The following is a 17,216-nucleotide window of genomic DNA, read 5'->3' on the forward strand; positions in this document are numbered from 1 at the left end:
GTTTGAGATTTTCTGCCAGCGTTCAAGAGGTATCCTGTGAGAAGTGTTCTACAAGTAGATGTATTTTTTATGTATTTGTGGGAGGCCGGGAGCGCCCCTCTTTTCCGCCATCTTGACCGGAGCCTCCCCCAAGCTGCCTGAGAGACCAAAGTAAGAGAGTGAGCACTCTGGGCCTCAACCTTCCCTGATCCTCAGAGGCAGAGGGAGGGCTTTCAAGAAGGGATAAAATTTGGCTATTTCCACAAGATTAGAGAAAACCCTTCTCTTTGGAGTAGTTAACACTTAAAACTGACTTTAGAATAAAGTTTGACCATTTTTTAACTTTTCCACTGAAAACTATACATCATACGATAAACACAAACAGTTTTGATTAAACTTAAACTAGAACAGAAGAAAACAAAAACAAACTGTTAAAATAAGGAAAAGAAAAACGAGGAGGCGCCTCAGCCTTTGCAAGCGCCTCCGACCGCACCTCCGCCAGATCCGGGTAAGTGGAACTCGGCTCCCAGCCCTGGGCGGGCCCCATCCCGCGGGCCCCATCCCGCGGGCCCCATCCCACAGCTCCCAGGGAATCCTTGCTCTAGCCCCGCCTCCGCTCAGCTTGGCTCCACCCTGCTCTGGGAGCCCGGCGCCTTTACGGCGAGCCAGGCGGGACTTCCGGCGTTTGAAAAACTTCCGGCGGGAACCGGAAGATGTGTTCGCACACACAGAATCCCGGGCCTCCTGATACTCCGGGCGGGAAGGTGAGCTGAGCGTCCGCCTTGGCGGTGTTCTTTCGGGCTCGCGCGAGCCCGGCGCCTGGGCTCCGGTATTTTTGGGGCCATTTAAAAAGTTCAGAGCTCTCATTTGGGAAATAACATCCCTTTTTAAAGTGAGAAGTTTCATTACATTTTACTGTCTTCAGTTTGTATCGCACACCCTACTCTCTGAAAACCCCTCCCGGTTGCCGCGTGTTAACCTGGCGCGTCTTCTCAGGGAAATTGCAGCTCTCTTAGCGCATAGGGGCAAGACGTGGGAAAGCCCGGTCAAACCTAGATTGTTTTCACCCGTTAAATGATCGGACGTGGGGAGGAAGCGCCCATTTCACTCTCGGATCTTGGCCCTGGCAGGATCAACTTCATCCTCAGCAGTGTGCCTGGAATGTAGGAGGTGCTGAATAACTGTTGAGGAAAAGAATGAATGGGAACTCTCTAGGCAACTTTCCTTGAACCTCCCACTCGACAGCATGTCATTAATATAATGTATGTGCAATGGTGTTCGGGCAACGGCTTGGTTTTAGGGGCTTTGGGTTCTATCTGCCACATGTATCTTCCCTTAGAGTAAAACATTTCATCCCCATTGGATCTCAGGCTTCTCATTCATAAAGATGTAGGACTGTCTGATTTCCGAAGCTCTTTGCAGCTCTAGTGTTTTGTTTTTATTACTTGGTTAGGGATCTGTGGTGACGTTCCAAGCACTTCTGTTGATACCCTTAGGAAAACTTATTTAGGTGCCTCTTAAAAAGTTGTTTCTCTCTGTTCCACTTTAAGTTATCAAATTGTTTTCCCAATTTTAATGTAATATTTGTGTTTGTGGAGTTCTTTCCACTCCCTCCCCACTCCCATTTTCACTTGCCTCCTCTCTTTAGTAACATCATAGCAACCTCCAAGTTACTGATTTTGAATATGCTTATGTGCCCACAGAAAAAAGAGAGCTTGGAAAGGATGGAAAATCTCAAGCTGCTAAGAATAGAAATGTTCTTTTGTACCATCCCTTTTTTAAGAAAGCAATGAGTGCCATGTGTGATGCTGCCTATAGTGATGGGGGAAAATGTATATTCTTCTATAGAGACTATATGTGTATATATATATTCTTATGTTCATTTTTTTTAATATATTTTTTTAATTTTCCCACTGTACAGCAAGGGGGTCAGGTTATCCTTACATGTATACATTACAATTACATTTTTTCCCCCACCCTTTCTTCTGTTGCAACATGAGTATCTAGACATAGTTCTCAATGCTATTCAGCAGGCCCTCCTTGTAAATCTATTCTAAGTTGTGTCTGATAAGCCCAAGCTCCCGATCCCTCCCAGTCCCTCCCCTTCCCATCAGGCAGCCACAAGTCTCTTCTCCAAAGTCCATGATTTTCTTTTCTGAGGAGATGTTCATTTGTGCTGGGTATTAGATTCCAGTTATAAGTGATATCATATGGTATTTGTCTTTGTCTTTCTGGCTCATTTCACTCAGCATGAGATTCTCTAGTTCCATCCATGTTGCTGCAAATGGCATTATGTCATTCTTTTTTATGGCTGAGTAGTATTCCATTGTGTATATATACCACATCTTCCGAATCCACTCATCTGTCGATGGACATTTGGATTGTTTCCATGTCCTGGCTATTGTGAATAGTGCTGCAATGAACATGCAGGTGCACGTGTCTCTTTTAAGTAGAGTTTTGTCCGGATAGATGCCCAAGAGTGGGATTGCGGGGTCATATGGAAGTTCTATGTATAGATTTCTAAGGTATCTCCAAACTGTTCTCCATAGTGGCTGTACCAGTTTACATTCCCACCAGCAGTGCAGGAGGGTTCCCTTTTCTCCACAGCCCCTCCAGCACTTGTTATTTGTGGATTTATTAATGATGGCCATTCTGACTGCTGTGAGGTGGTATCTCATGGTAGTTTTGATTTGCATTTCTCTTATAATCAGCGATGTTGAGCATTTTTTCATGTGTTTGTTGGCCATCTGTATATCTTCTTTGGAGAAATGTCTATTCAGGTCTTTTGCCCATTTTTCCATTGATTGATTGGTTTTTTTGCTATTGGGTTGTATAAGTTGTTTATATATTCTAGAGATTAAGCCCTTGTCAGTTGCATCATTTGAAACTATTTTCTCCCATTCTGTAAGTTGTCTTTTTGTTTTCTTTTGGGTTGTGCAAAAGCTTTTCAGGTTGATGAGGTCCCATGGGTTTATTTTTGCTCTAATTTCTATTGCTTTGGGAGACTGACCTGAGAAAATATTCATGATGTTGATGTCCGAGAGTGTTTTGCCTATGTTTTCTTCTAGGAGTTTGATGGTGTCCTGTCGTATATTTAAGTCTTTCAGCCATTTGGAGTTTATTTTTGTGCATGGTGTGAGGGTGTGTTCTAGTTTCATTGCTTTGCATGTTGCTGTCCAGGTTTCCCAGCAATGCTTGCTGAATAGACTTTCCTTTTCCCATTTTATGTTCTTGCCTCCCTTGTCAAAGATTAATTGACCATAGGTGTCAGGGTTTATTTCCGGATTCTCTATTCTGTTCCATTGGTCTGTCTGTCTGTTTTGATACCAGTACTACACTGTTTTGATGACTGTGGCTTTGTAGTATTTCTTGAAGTCTGGGAGAGTTATGCCTCCTGCTTGGTTTGTGTTTCTCAGGAATGCTTTGGCGATTCTGGGTCTTTCTTATGTTCATTTTAAAAATAGTTATAGATCAGCTATTAAGTCCCAAGCTCTGTGTGATACAGCAATGAATGATACAAATGTGGTTCCCTCATGGCATTTGTCTCCATGAAGTGAACATGGGGGATGCAGGCAATAAACAAGGATAATTACAGATTATGTTATATGGTACTGTATAAAGGAAATAAATAGGGTCCTAGAATAATATTCCTGAGAAACCTTTTTTAGTTCTAAAATATTGAGATCTAAGAGATGAGCAGGAGCCAGCCTATTGATGAGCAGGGGGAATAGTGCTCCAGACATAGGGAACCTGATGTGGGAAAGAATCATGCTGGTTGCAAGGACTGAAAGAATGACTTTGGCTGAGGAGCTACATTGAATGGTAAATGTGGTTAGAAAGGTAGGCAGAGGTCACTTCAAAGTGTCTTTAGAAGGCTTTGATAAAAAAATATGATTTGATTCTAAGTGCAGTATGGAGCAGGAAGTCATTGAATGGTTTTAAAGTATTTTCTAATAGATTGTTTGAATGCCTTTGTGAAGAATGGGTTTTAGGAGCAAGGGTGGAAGCAGGGAAGCCAGTTAAGAGGCTATTATAGTCGTCCAGGTGAAAAGCATTGGGAACTAAAACCTCACTGGAGATCATATAAAGTTAAGGTCCATTTTGGAGGCAGAGTTTATGTGACTTACTAATAGACTGGATGTGGGAGAGAAGAGAAAGATGTGCAGGCTTTAGGTTTAGCAGATGAAACTTTAGAGATGGTGGATGTGTTTAGTATCTTGATTGTGGAGATGAGTATACATATATCAAAATTTATCAAATTTGTACACTTTAAATGAACAGTTTATTGTATGTCAGTTATAACTCAGTGAAGCTGTTAAAAATTTCCCAAGGTTCTAGCTTAGCAAATAACCTTCCATCTTAGGTGAATGGTGGTGCCACTTATAAAGATGGGATAGACTGAGGTTGGAATGAATTTTAGGACAAGGATTCGTTATCAGGATTTTCATTGTGGATTTGCTAAATTTTGGATAACTATGAAGCATCTAAATAGTTTCACAGGCAGGCAGTTTGTCATGTAAATCTAAATCTCACAGGCAGGCAGTTTGTCATGTAAATCTAAATCTCAGAGGTAAGATCTGGGATGGAAGTATTAGGTTTGTTAGTAAGTAGGTGATATAGGTATTTAAAACCATGGAAATGGAAGAAATTTTCATTAATCTAGCAGATCCTATGATAGGAAATAAGGGAACCTGGGAGGAGTGGAGTTGGACAGTTCCCAGGAACATCGGTGGTTAAACTGATACATGCATATCCCTGGGAGTATACGGTTTTTAAGAAAGAATTTCTAGGTCCTTAGCTTCCGTCTATACTCTTTCTAAACTGATCTGCCTGAAATTGGCCTATGTGTTCGTGCATATTCTCCTTTCCCACCTCCTTTTTCAGATTCATGTTTTTTTCCTCCTTGTCAAAGGACAAGTTCACATCTGATTGTTCGATGGTAGCGTTGCTTCCAAGTTGCCTGATAAAGGGGCATTTGGAAATAGTCGTTTTAGGGAAATCTTCTTCAGTGGTTAATTAAAATTTTATGAGCCTGCCAAGGATTTGTTTATCCCTATTTAAAACATTTCTGTTAAGGCTGAGGTGTGAAGTTAGAACTGATGCATGATGGCCTATGTGGGAGTGTTCTGATATCAGGTATATATTGTAGAAAGGGGTGGTAGGAGTGGATGATCTGTTTGGGCTGTTTGTTGGAGTGCTTAGCACCTTCAGCTTTTTATTCTTGCGCTGGTCAGATTCTTCAAGGAAAAGCCTTCTCATTTTCCTTGTTGGAGAGTAAGCATCTGATTGGCAGCTTTTTGGGGAGCCTAGTGGGTGAAGGAGACTGGGAATCTCTGTTCAGCTTTCAATCTTATGGGTCCCATGTCCACAGCTGTATTTGGTGTCCTCTAGTCTAGAGACTGTTTTACTCTCTGCAGAGAAACCTCCAGACTTTTTCCTGGGACAGTTGTTAATAGCATGAGGCAGAGTAGGGCATCTAGAGGTATTCCTTTGCCTCAGACAGCTTAACACCTAGCCCTGTCTCCCTTTACCGTTAGTTCCAAGGTGTCACTTGCTGTGCCCTGTGATTTTTTTTTTTTTTTTTTTTTTTGAGGGTACTGTAGAGTAAATTGGTTTGGTTCTGAAATGCTCCCATTACTGACTTGGGACTTTAATTTTTATATAGTAAAGTCTGCTAATCTTTTTGGCTTTTGGAATTCTGATTCATGCCTCAGAAAACTTTCCTCTCCCACCTCCACTCAAAATTATGAAAATAACCTTTTTTTTTTTGTAGTATTTTAGTTTTATCTCGTACATTTAAGTCATTAGTCAGTGTGGAATATATTTTAGTTCATAGTGTGATGGCAAGAATTAAACACTTGTTTTCCTCCAGGGGGATAGCTGGTTGTCTTAACACTTACTGAATAATCCATTTCTGCCCTGGTTTAAAATGCCACTCCATCATATGCTGACTTCCTCTGTCTTTGTTCTTGTTTTATTGTGGTAAAATACCAACACAAAAATCACAAGTTATCCATTCCTTTATGATCAGTATCTAGAAGCACTTATTTGAGCAATGATGACCTGCATAAGCATAAAATTACAAAAAGGGAGTGGCGGAAAAGATGGAAGAATAGCCTGTCTACCTCTGGAGATGTTTTCCTTTTGTTCTCCTGGTCCCCTTTGGGTGCTCTCCTGTCCAGTAGTTCTGAATTGAGCTATAGCCCTCGGGAAGATATGCTCCCTTTTGTGACAGCCCCTTTGGTATTTCTGTGAGTTGTTCCTTTCTTCTCTAAGTGCAAGTTACAACCAGAGGCATTATAACATATGACTGGGTTAGGACTTGTTTAAAAGTTTGCAAGCATGTCAGAGTCTAAGGTAGTTTTTATGGTTTGACCTACATTCTTGTAAAGGTAATACAATTTATCCACGAAAGTAAATTTGTTTAATTCCTATATTATATGATATCTTTGGTTATTTGTCTCAGTCTTTTTGAGAGCTGGATCTTTGACTTTGGGAAATACTTTCTAGTGGACTTTGTGATTAATTATTTTATTTAAATATTGTGATCTTTTATTATAAGGGACCAGATTATCTTATTTAGGAATAATCTGGCTATCGATTCAGTCAATCATCATAATTTATTTGACTGTCAACTTTGTAGATGGACCTCTACTACTGTAAGAAGATAAAGAAGAGGGAAAATATTTCTTGTCTTTGAGGTGTAGTTTAATAAAGGACTTATAATTGGCAAATTATCAAATAATATGTGCAGTATACACAAGCATATGTTTCTAAAAAAATGAAGAATTCCCAGCCTTTGAGAATTTATTGATGGCCCACACTCATCAGGCTTTTGAAACCATTGGAAGGCTGTTAGCTGCCCTTGTAATTGGCAGCCACAGAAGGAGAAACCAATGTTTAGGCTTGTGAATGGTTGACTTTTTTTTTCTTATGGCATTTTCTTGTAGCAGAGCTTTTGGAGTGTTAATTTTGAATGGCACATCATTTTGTAGACAAAGTAAGTGATCAGTTATTCAAGTGAAACAAAACATGCTGATTTCACGTTTTATTTCTTCTTCCAGATGTCATCATTGCCAAGGAGAGCAAAAGTAAAGGTCCAGACTGTGGTATCTAAAGATGAATTCTCTTCCCTCTCTGAGCTGTAAGCACATTGGTTTTCTATGGGGTGGGAGAATGTATTTTAAGGAAATGCATTCTGTCACTAACTTCTTAAGTCATTTTGAATTTAAGAAGGTTTTGTCTTATTCATTCATGCAACAAATATTTATTGAACTCATGCTGTGTCCTAGGCTTTGTTTAAATGTTGGTGATAAACTGTTGAACAAGAAGAAAGTGACCAACTAAATATATAGCATTTACACTAGAATATAACATCCTAAAAAAAAAAAAGAATGTAAGGTCCATGATTGCAGGAGAGTTTTTAATATTGCTTTGGAGCACAGTTTCTCAACTTAGCACTATTGAACAGATAATTCTTCGCTATGGGGATTGTCCTTTGCATTGTAGGATGTTTAGTAAGTAACATCTCTTGTCTCTACCCATTAGTTGCCAATAGCATCCCCTCCCCACCCCAGTTTTGACAATCAAAAATGTTTATAGACATTGCTTAAAAATGGGAAACCTCACTATGACTCTGGTGTTAATAAGCCATTTATTACTTAAGGTAATAAATAATTTCCTGTGTCTTGAGTGTATGTATGTTTGTATTGGTTAGATGAGAGGAGAGTGATTTATCGTATATTGGAGGATATTTCTGGTTGACTCTTGTTTCAATTTTTAGCAATGTCTGTTCATAATCTGTGCTCACATCAGCCCATTTTATATGAAATGCCTTCTAACTTATTTTTTCAAGAAGCATATGTCTCTTTTTTACCTTAACATTCAGCTTCATTTTTCCTAGAAATTTTTCTGTCATTTTACTCCTAGATCATCTGCCTCTGAAGATGACAAGGAGGATAGTGCCTGGGAACCCCAAAAGAAAGTCCCCAGAAGCCGCAAGCCACCTGTTTCCAAGGAATCCAAACCAAAGAGGGCACCGCGGGTGAAGAAGACTCCCCTGCAGAGCAGAGATGGCGTAGAAGATGTGGCTGTCAAGGAGGAACTGGTAGGTGCCTTAGCTGGATAGAGCAAACACTGAAAGGCTGTCCTAACTGGTGATGCTATATTTTTTTTTGGCCATGCCCTGTGGCATATGGGAATTTCTTGGGCCAGGGATCAAACTGGCGACACAGCAGCAACCTGAGCCACTGCACTGTCAAGGCTGGATCCTTCACCCTCTGCACCACAAGGGAACTCCTATGTATATTTTTTTTAAAGGAAAAAAGAGATTTCAAATGGAAGGTCTGTCACCTAAGAGACATTCCACATGTTTTCTAGCTGAGTCAAAGCTCATGGAGCTTGTTAGCAGATTTCATTTCATTGGTTTGGCCTCTTGCTCTGGTGTACTGAACACAATAATTGAAAACCCTATTTTAGGTAGAGCTAGAATTGGTAGCCTCCTAATAGTTTTAAAAGCTGTTACTAGCAAACATTGTAGACAAAATTCGTTTCTTTGTCTCTTCCTCTCCATGTTGCTGTAATTTGCCAACCCACTGGCCACTTCATTCATCGAAGACTTTAGCTCCTGCTTCATATCTTCCTCTTTGCTATCTTGTCATTATTCTCAGTGATTTCCCCCTCCATGTGGATGAACCTTCTAATACCCTCTGTTCCTGGCTCTTTAATCTCCTCACCTCCAGTGACTTTTTTTCTTCTCTGCACCACCCTTCTCATGATCTCAACCTGAATCTTATGACTAGAAACTGCTACTGTTTAGATTTCTTTTTCACGCATCTCACTTTTCCTATTCCCCATCACCTCCCCATTTCCTAGTCTTCCAGCTCCCTTTCCCACATGCCTCACTGCTAGTTTTGCAAACTTGTCATCCGTGGTTCTCAGCCTGGGAAACTTGAAAGAAAATGCCAGTGCCTTGCTTCTTTTCCAGACCAGTTAAATCTGGAAAGAATTCTGGGAGTGGACCTTGGCACCAGTGGTATTATTTTCTTAAAGCTCCTCAGGTGATTTTTAAATACAGCCAGGGTGATCCACTCCCTAATCCTTTGCCTCCAGGGCTCTGTCACTGTCCATAAGCCCTTTTCTTTTCCTAGTCTAGCCTAGATTACATAATCACTTTTTATTAAATAGTCTCACCATTTTGCACTTCTTTCCTTCATCCTACCTGGCTGAATAGGCCCCAGGGCTGGGTGAGCCATAGTCGCTCATGCCTGCACTGAGCAGCTGACTACTGCTAGAAACAATCTCACCAATTACCTAATTTTCCTTTAGCTTCATAATCTCAGACCTCAAAGTTGCATGAAAAATACTTTTGGCAGACTCATTACTTTTCTCCAGCAGTTTTGTTTTTCTTCCTTTCTTCTCTTTCTTAAATGTTCTAAATTCTTTTCTCTCACTCAGCTGATGGCATTGCCTTTTATTTATTTGAGAATATATGAAGTTTCTCATTTTCTCATGACCAAGCTATCTATATTTGTGTTCACCTTTTGTCCTATTTCCATGGAGGAAATGTCATTCCTCCTACCAAGTAGTGGTTCACCCCTTGGGCTTAAGATGTCATCCACTGTCACACAAGGTCTCTGTCCCCTCAGTCATCTACTTTCTTTTGTCAACTTTTCTTCCTCAGTTGCTACGGAATATAAAATGTTCTTTTACATCTACTTTTTTTTTTTTTTTTTTTTTTTGTCTTTTTGCCTTTTCTAGGCTGTTCCCACAGCATATGGAGATTCCCAGGCTAGGGGTTTAATCAGAGCTGTAGCAACCGGCCTATGCCAGAGCCACAGCAACGCGGGATCCTTAACCCACTGAGCAAGGCCAGGGATCGAACCCGAAACCTCATGGTTCCTAGTTGGATTCGTTAAACACTGCGCCAAGACGGGAACTCCTTTTTACATCTACTTTTTAAGAAACCTTCCATTAACTCCATATCCGTCCTCAGTTACCAATCAAGCTCACACAATACAACGCAAGGCAAGGTCAAGGCCAAGGTATGCTAACTGATTAGACTGGTAAAGATACAATGGGCCGCTTTTTTGATATAGGCAGTTTACAACTTTCAGAGATAGCAAAAAACAAAGGAATGGTCGGGTTCTTCCTGGAGTCCTGAGTTTAGTCATAGGCTGTGTATAAACTTTTGGAGAGTCAACATGATTAAAAAAACCTATAAAGGTGAAAGAAAGAAAATGAACTGTGATTATGCAGTGTGTCAGAGACTCATAATAAATATAAGGAGGAAAAATATTGTCATGGCTTATTAAACTTGAGTATGTCACTGAGAATGGCTATAGAATTTTACAGCTTTAAAAATGGAGATTTCCAGGAGTTCCTGTCGTGGCTCAGTGGTTACTGAATCCAACCAGGAACAATGAGGTTGTAGGTTTGATTCCTGGACTTGCTCAGTGGGTTAAGGATCTGGCGGGCATTGCTGTGAGGTGTGGTGTAGGTTGTAGATGCGGCTCAGATCCCGCGTTGCTGTGGCTCTGACGTAGGCCGGTGGCTATAGCTCCGATTGGACCCCTAGCCTGGAACCTCCATATGCCACGGGAAGCGGCCGTGGAAAAGGCAAAAAGACAAAAAAAAAAAAAAAAAAAAGGAGATTTCCATATGTTTTTGATGTGTGTTTTGATCTAAATGTGTTTCACTCTTATCAAAATTTTTGGTCTTTGGACTCCTTTACACTCAGTAAGGACCCCAAGGAACTTTTGCTTATGTGGGTTTTATCTGTAGATATTTACTGTATTAGAAATTAAAAATGAGAAAATATCAATCAGTTCTAAAATAATGTAAACCTATTACATGTTAATGCAATTAACACATTTTAATGAAAAATAAGTATATATTTTTTCCCAAACAGCAGCAAAAAATTAGGAGTGATATTATTATGCATTTTTGCAAATGTCTTTAATGTCTGATTTCCTAGAAGATAATTGAAATGAAAAAGAAATCCCAGTCTTCACATAGTTCTGCATTTGGAAAAGGGAGGGGTGTTTTAATAGGTTTTCAGAATTATTTACTACTATACCAAAACTCAGTAAGTGGTAATTTCTAAAAGGTTTATTTCATTGCTGACTCTATAACCATACTGTATTAAGTTAAAATCCATGTTCTGTGTTATACGGAAAATACTGGTTCACTGATTTACCTCGAGACAACCATGGAATGTCTGTATGCTTGCCGCAGCAGAAGTGCTTGATGTGTACGTTTGGGCATTATGTACATTTCAGGACAGAATATGAAAAAAGTATGTTCTCAAGTATTGGAATTTAAAAAATTAAAAACTTTTACTGCTTCATTCTTAAGTGAAATTGACCTTGTTTTATTGCAAGTGTGTATCAGTGAAGGGGACAGCAGTTGCATGGTGCTACTGTCTTGGTTTTTACTACCATTGCTCTTGCATTATTATGAATATGGTGACCTTGCAGGCCCCTGAAAGGGTCTTAGGGGTCTGAGAGCAACTCTGAGAAACACTAGATCAATTTTGTCTGAAGACTCCAGAGAAGATACTTTGAAGTGTCTAATTTATGATTTTGGCTTTTCTTGTTTTCCTCTTACTGTAAACTACCTACCTTTAGTTATTGTACTTTTTCTTTATGTCTTCATCTACTTCCTTTTCCCTCTCCTGGGAGGTGGTTTAGGTGTGGTGGCTGTGGTAACGATGGTGGTATTAGCAGATATTTGATTGCTTACCATTAGCTAGGCAACATGCTCAACTTTGCTTGTGTGATCTTAATTTTCACAGCAAGCCCTTGAGGCAGGTGCTGTAATTATCATGGCTGTATGGAGGAGAAAACCAAGGCGGGAAATGTTCAGTGACTTGCTCATGGATCACACATAGTAAGCGATAGAACTGGGTTTCTAAGTCAGGAACATGAATTTGTCAGCATTTCAGGAACCGATATGCCGCAGGGGTGTTTTTACATCAGCCATGCTCATTAGAGTGATGCATAAAACCAGAGTGCTGATTTAATAATGAATGGTTTGATGTCACCATCATAAGGAGTTAAATTCTTATGACTAGCACTGTCTTGTCGGAGGCTAAGTAGGGAATGAAATAATAATCAGAAATTTACTTGATGAGCCGGAGCTTAGAGTAGGAGAATTAGATAAATCTATTCATTTGGGTTTATTGAAGGCCTACTGTGGTGGAGGCGCTATGCAGGTCACAATGAGAACTGAATGTTTTAACTGCACGAGTCTAAGGTAGTCTGATGTATCCTTCTCACAAGAGGGCTTTCTTACCATTGAGACCAGATTACTCAGAATCTGTTTACTAAGCTTTCCTATTCTGTGTGTTACTTAGAATGCCGATCATAATTTGCTTTATATAGTCTTCCTTTTTCTGTTCCTTTAGGGCTGATCACTCTGTACAATTGACACATGCTTTCTTTAGTTAAGTCAGTTAAATTTGATCAGGTTATTATTACTCTCATGGACTTAGAGGGCATTCTATTTTTATATCTCTGTTCTTTCCTATTATGCACCAATTAAAAATGTAGGAGTTCCCATTGTGGCTCAGCAGTAATGAACCTGACTAGTATCTATGAGGATGCAGGTTCAATCCCTGGCCTAGTTCAGTGGGTTAAGGCTCTGGTGTTGCCATGAGCTGCAGTGTAGGTCACAGACACGGCTCAGATCAGGTGTTGCTGTGGCTGTGGCAGCTGCAGTTCCAGTCGACCCCTTGCCTGGGAACTTCTGTATGCTGAGTGTATGGCCCTAAAAAGGAAAAAAAAAATTAATGATGAGAAAGCTATTTAGTGTATATCATTTCCAGGTTAGCTGGTGATGGGTGGGCATTAGGTTGGGACAGGTGGTACTATTATAGTTTCCAGTATTTTCAGTGGTCACTAATTCTGAAAAAATATCCGATAGGAGAGAAAATTGAATACTGACTGAAATTTAGTTGGGGAGCAGTTCTTTTGTTTGAGTTTGTGACACCTGCTTCACTTAAGAAATTAAAAACAGACTACCTTGCAAAATTGTGAACTCCATGGGGCAGGCAGGGTCTGTATCTTATTTACCGTTCTGGTCTCAAAATGAGTGCCAGATGCTGTTGCTTCACACCTGAGCTGTCACCTTGGGGAGGGACAGGTGGTGCAGAGAATAACCCCTGGACATCTGTGCTTACTGCCATGCAGACTCCTACGAAGGAGCAATGCCTGGTACTGCCCTGCTGTCCTGCCATGTTTTCTTGTCTTTCTGCATAAACTGGTGGCAGAAGACTTCACAAAACTCAGCTGAAGCCTGTTACTCTTCTCTCCTTAAAGGGTTGCAGAAGTTCTTTGGGCCAAGGATCAAACCCACACCACAACTATAACCAGAGCCACAGCAGTGATAATGCCATATCCTAACATGCCGAGACACGGGGGAACTCCTTAAAGGGTTGGCTTTTCATTGCAAGTTTTAAATCTTAGTTTTTCTGCCAGGTATAACCAATCCTTTACTCATTTAAAAAAAAAAAATGCCTTTCATTTCTAGATGGTTGTAGATTCACATGCAGTTGTAAAAATAATGCAGGATCTCATGTACCCTTTATCCAATCTCCCACTATGTTACCATCTTGCAAAGCTGTAGTTAAGTATCACAACCAGGATGTTGACATTGATAAAATCCATTGATCTTATTTCGATTTCTCCACAGTTTTATTTGTATTCATTTGTATGTGTGTATATGTATATTTAGTTTTATGCAATTCTACCATATATGTAGGTCTGTGTATCCACCCACAGAATAGTTCCATCACTACAAGGGTCCTAGTATTACCCTTTTATAGCCATACCCACCTCCCTCCCAACCCCCATCCCCATCTCTGACCCCCCTAGTAACCACTAATTTTTTTAGGAATGTTATATAAATATAATCATAGAGTATGTAACTTTTGATTGACTCTTCCCCTCTACTCAACTTAATTTCTTTGAGATTCTTCCAAATTATTGTGTGTGTAAATAACTCGTGACTTTTCGTTGCCGAATGATATTCCAGGGCCATTGGTTTTTATCTTCTAATTCTCATGTACTCTCTTTGTGGTTTAATAGAATAGCTCCGTGGCTATTGCTGATGTTGACATGGAGGACAGAAAAAATAAATTGGATACTGTGCAGGGTCTGAAAACAGCACGGATGAAACGGAAAAATTCAACTCAGTCACCTTCAGCTAGGAGGACCAAAAAGCTGAAAGCTGATAAAGACATCAGCAAAGCCAGCAGCTTAGAGAGTGGGAGTAACAGCACAGAGACACCATCCACAAGCGCCACGTGGGAAGGCGGGTCCAAAAAGGAGGAGAAGGAAGATGACGTTACCTGCGGCCAGCCCCCTTTGAAGAAAGTGAAGACAGAAACGTGTCCTCAGGGGCAGCCTGTCAGGTTTCCGGCAAATGCCAGCAGCATTAAGGAGGAGGTGGAGATGAACTGGGACATAGTCCAGGTATGCAAGGCCTCTTTCTGTCACTTCAGTTCCTTTGATTCCTTTCTTTCTAACTGGGATGGGCTTGGGAAGAGCTGGGAGTTTTTGGTTCCCTTTTCACTTTTGCCAATGGTTTCTGGAGGCTTTGGCCACTGGTTCTTGTCCTGGGTACATTTTTTTTTTTTTTTTTTTTTGGTCTTTTTGCCATTTCTTGGGTCGCTCCCGCAGCATATGGAGGTTCCCAGACTAGGGGTCTACGCCAGAGCCACAGCAATGCAGGATCCGAGCCGTGTCTGCAACCTACACCACAGCTCACGGCAACACCGGATCCTTAACCCACTGAGCAAGGCCAGGATCGAACCCACAACCTCATGGTGCCTAGTCGGATTCGTTAACCACTGCGCCATGACGGGAACTCCCTGGGTACATTTTTTGGTATGACAGCTTATGCTCACCAGTTCTTCAGCTAAAAGCTGTGGCCTCGGAAGGTAGCTCTCTGCATAACTGTATGGACAGATTGCACCAACACATCGGGCCCTTCTAATTTCCTTGTTAAGTTTTTACTTTTCCCTTGGACTGTGTGTCCCCATAAAAGCAGTGCAGGTGATTAGGCCATTGGCCATTAGTACATCTAGTTAACTCTTAGTATAATGTTATAATAGACTATGAACAAGGTCTAGTAATTTCTTAAAGGAAAATTCTATCCAAATTCCAACTTAGGCTGCCATAATTATCTCTCTTACTGGCATCAGATTTCTCCCGGTTTCTTTGGCTGGCTCTGGGGATGGTAGAGAAGACAGGAATAGTGCCTCTTCAGTGGTGATTCTCAACCTTTTGTCTGCCCCAGCACACACTGGGAATGTTTCAGACTTAATCATAGCAGCACCCCTCACGGTGGATAGCAGTACCCTCACTCCTTGTAGTCTGTCCCGTGGTGATCTGATGTGTACTCCTTCCTCTGCTGTGAATTACTGCTCTAGAGCCTAGTGCCTCTGCTGGGTAATACTCATTCTCAGTCTGGAACCGTCTCTGTGTTACTTTTTCTTCAGAGGAGCTTCTTTTTACCCATGCTGCCTTTTCTGTTCCCTGTTAGTTGAACATTGCCAGTAATTTTTAATTACGCTTTTTCTTCTCTTTTACTCATTAAGGAATAGAATGTTCCCTTATAGCTTTCTTTTCATTCTTGTTCCTGAACAGTCCAAAGTTTCTTAGAGAAGCGCAGTATTGTTGGCTTCTTTCTATGCCTTCCCTTTCTTTCTTTCTTTCTTTTCTTTCTTTCTTTCTTTCTTTCTTTCTTTCTTTCTTTCTTTCTTTCTTTTCTTTCTTTTCTTTCTTTCTTTTCTTTCTCTTTCTTTCTCTTTCTTTCTGTCTTTCTCTTTCCTTCTTTCTCTTTCCTTCTTTCTTCTTCCTTCTTCCTTCTTTCTTCTTTCTTTCTCTTTTGTCTTTTCTAGGGCCGCACCCATGGCATATGGAGGTTCCCAGGCTAGGGGTCTAATTGGAGCTGTTGCTGCCAGCCTACGCCACAGCCACAGCAATGCAGAATCCAAGCCGCATCTGCGACCCACACCACAGCTGTCGGCAACACCAGATCCCTAACCCACTGAGTGAGGCCAAGGATCGAATCCGCAACCTTGTGGTTCCCAGTTAGATTTGTTAACCACTGAGCCATGGTGGGAACTCCTCTTTTTCTTTTTCATTTAGGTCTACAAGGAAATGTTTTAAAAGGCTGGTTCATGGACAGCCTGCTTCAGGTTCACGCTGAAGCTGGACTCCTTGGTTCCAATCCAGACCTACAGGGGCAGGTGAACCTATCCCACTTCCCTTCTCTTCTCCTTTATGTTTCAGCTTCTGTCTGCTTTTGTCACAGATCCACCTCCAGTAGTTGACAGTGAGTGGGAGGGAGGGAGAAAGCTTTGAAAGCCCATGACGTCTTTTGAACCGTGGTAATAAGGTTTTCAAAACAAAGTCAAGGGCTGCTTATTTGATGAAACTTTGCTTCACACTTCTGTCTGCTAATCTGTATAACAGAGAAAGAGATGAAAATGACCCTGCCTTTGCCTGTTGTCTCTTAGGTACAAGTAATAGAAGACTGCTTCTATCAGCTTAAGCAGAATTTATTATAAAGGACACAAGGGTCTTTCAGAGAATGCAAAGTGTGGTCGTGTCTCCTAAAGGCCTTGAAGCAGAGATTGGATAACCGTGGACTTGAGGCAGCACTTTCTCAGTTTTCAGGGGTCTCAGGTTTTCATGATCTCCCATTTTTGCTCCTCCTCTGTGTGCCTGAGTTGTTATTTTCTCTCTGCAGTCCAGGTTTCCCTGCTTCTTTACTGAGGGTGGAAGATGACAGCCCTCTAGTCATCTGTCCTTAGTTTTAGCATGTGTATGGTGAGAATAGGTCCCCAACTGCCAGAGGGTGAGTGGCAGAGAGCAGCCAGGAGTAAAAGCTTTGTTCATAAATCAGTAGCAGCAGTGTCCATGCTTTTGTTGTGGAATATCAAATAGAAGCAAGTATCTCATTTTTCTTTTTTTCTGCTTTTTAGGGCCACATCCTTAGCATATGGAGGTTCCCAGGCTGAGTCCAGTTGGAGCTACAGCTGCTGGCCTACGCCACATCCACAGCAACGCCAGATCTGAGCCACGTCTGCCACCTACACCACAGCTCACAGCAACACCGGATCCTCACCCACTGAGTAAGGCCATGGATCAAACCTGCAACCTCATGGTTCCTAGTCAGATATGTTTCCGCTGTGCCACAACAGGAACTCCCAGCAAGTATCTAATTTT

At 41.1% G+C, this 17,216-nt stretch overlaps 1 protein-coding gene across 4 annotated transcripts in view; it reads left to right on the forward strand.

Annotated features, from left to right (window-relative positions):
* SRBD1 (S1 RNA binding domain 1) overlaps positions 607 to 17,216 on the forward strand; it is a 224,887-nt gene continuing 208,277 nt past the window's right edge. For all 4 annotated transcript variants that reach the window (XR_002342735.1, XM_021087562.1, XM_021087563.1 and 1 more), the window contains exons 1-4: positions 607 to 743; positions 7,044 to 7,123; positions 7,909 to 8,086; positions 14,067 to 14,453. Coding sequence is in view for 3 of the 4 variants with exons in the window: in XM_021087562.1 (XP_020943221.1) it covers positions 693 to 743; positions 7,044 to 7,123; positions 7,909 to 8,086; positions 14,067 to 14,453 (696 nt within the window). In the remaining variant the exon portion in view is untranslated. The remainder of the gene's footprint in view (positions 744 to 7,043; positions 7,124 to 7,908; positions 8,087 to 14,066; positions 14,454 to 17,216) is intronic.

Source organism: Sus scrofa, chromosome 3, assembly GCF_000003025.6.
Source record: "Sus scrofa isolate TJ Tabasco breed Duroc chromosome 3, Sscrofa11.1, whole genome shotgun sequence".
In the NCBI taxonomy this organism is placed as follows: Eukaryota; Metazoa; Chordata; class Mammalia; order Artiodactyla; family Suidae; genus Sus; species Sus scrofa.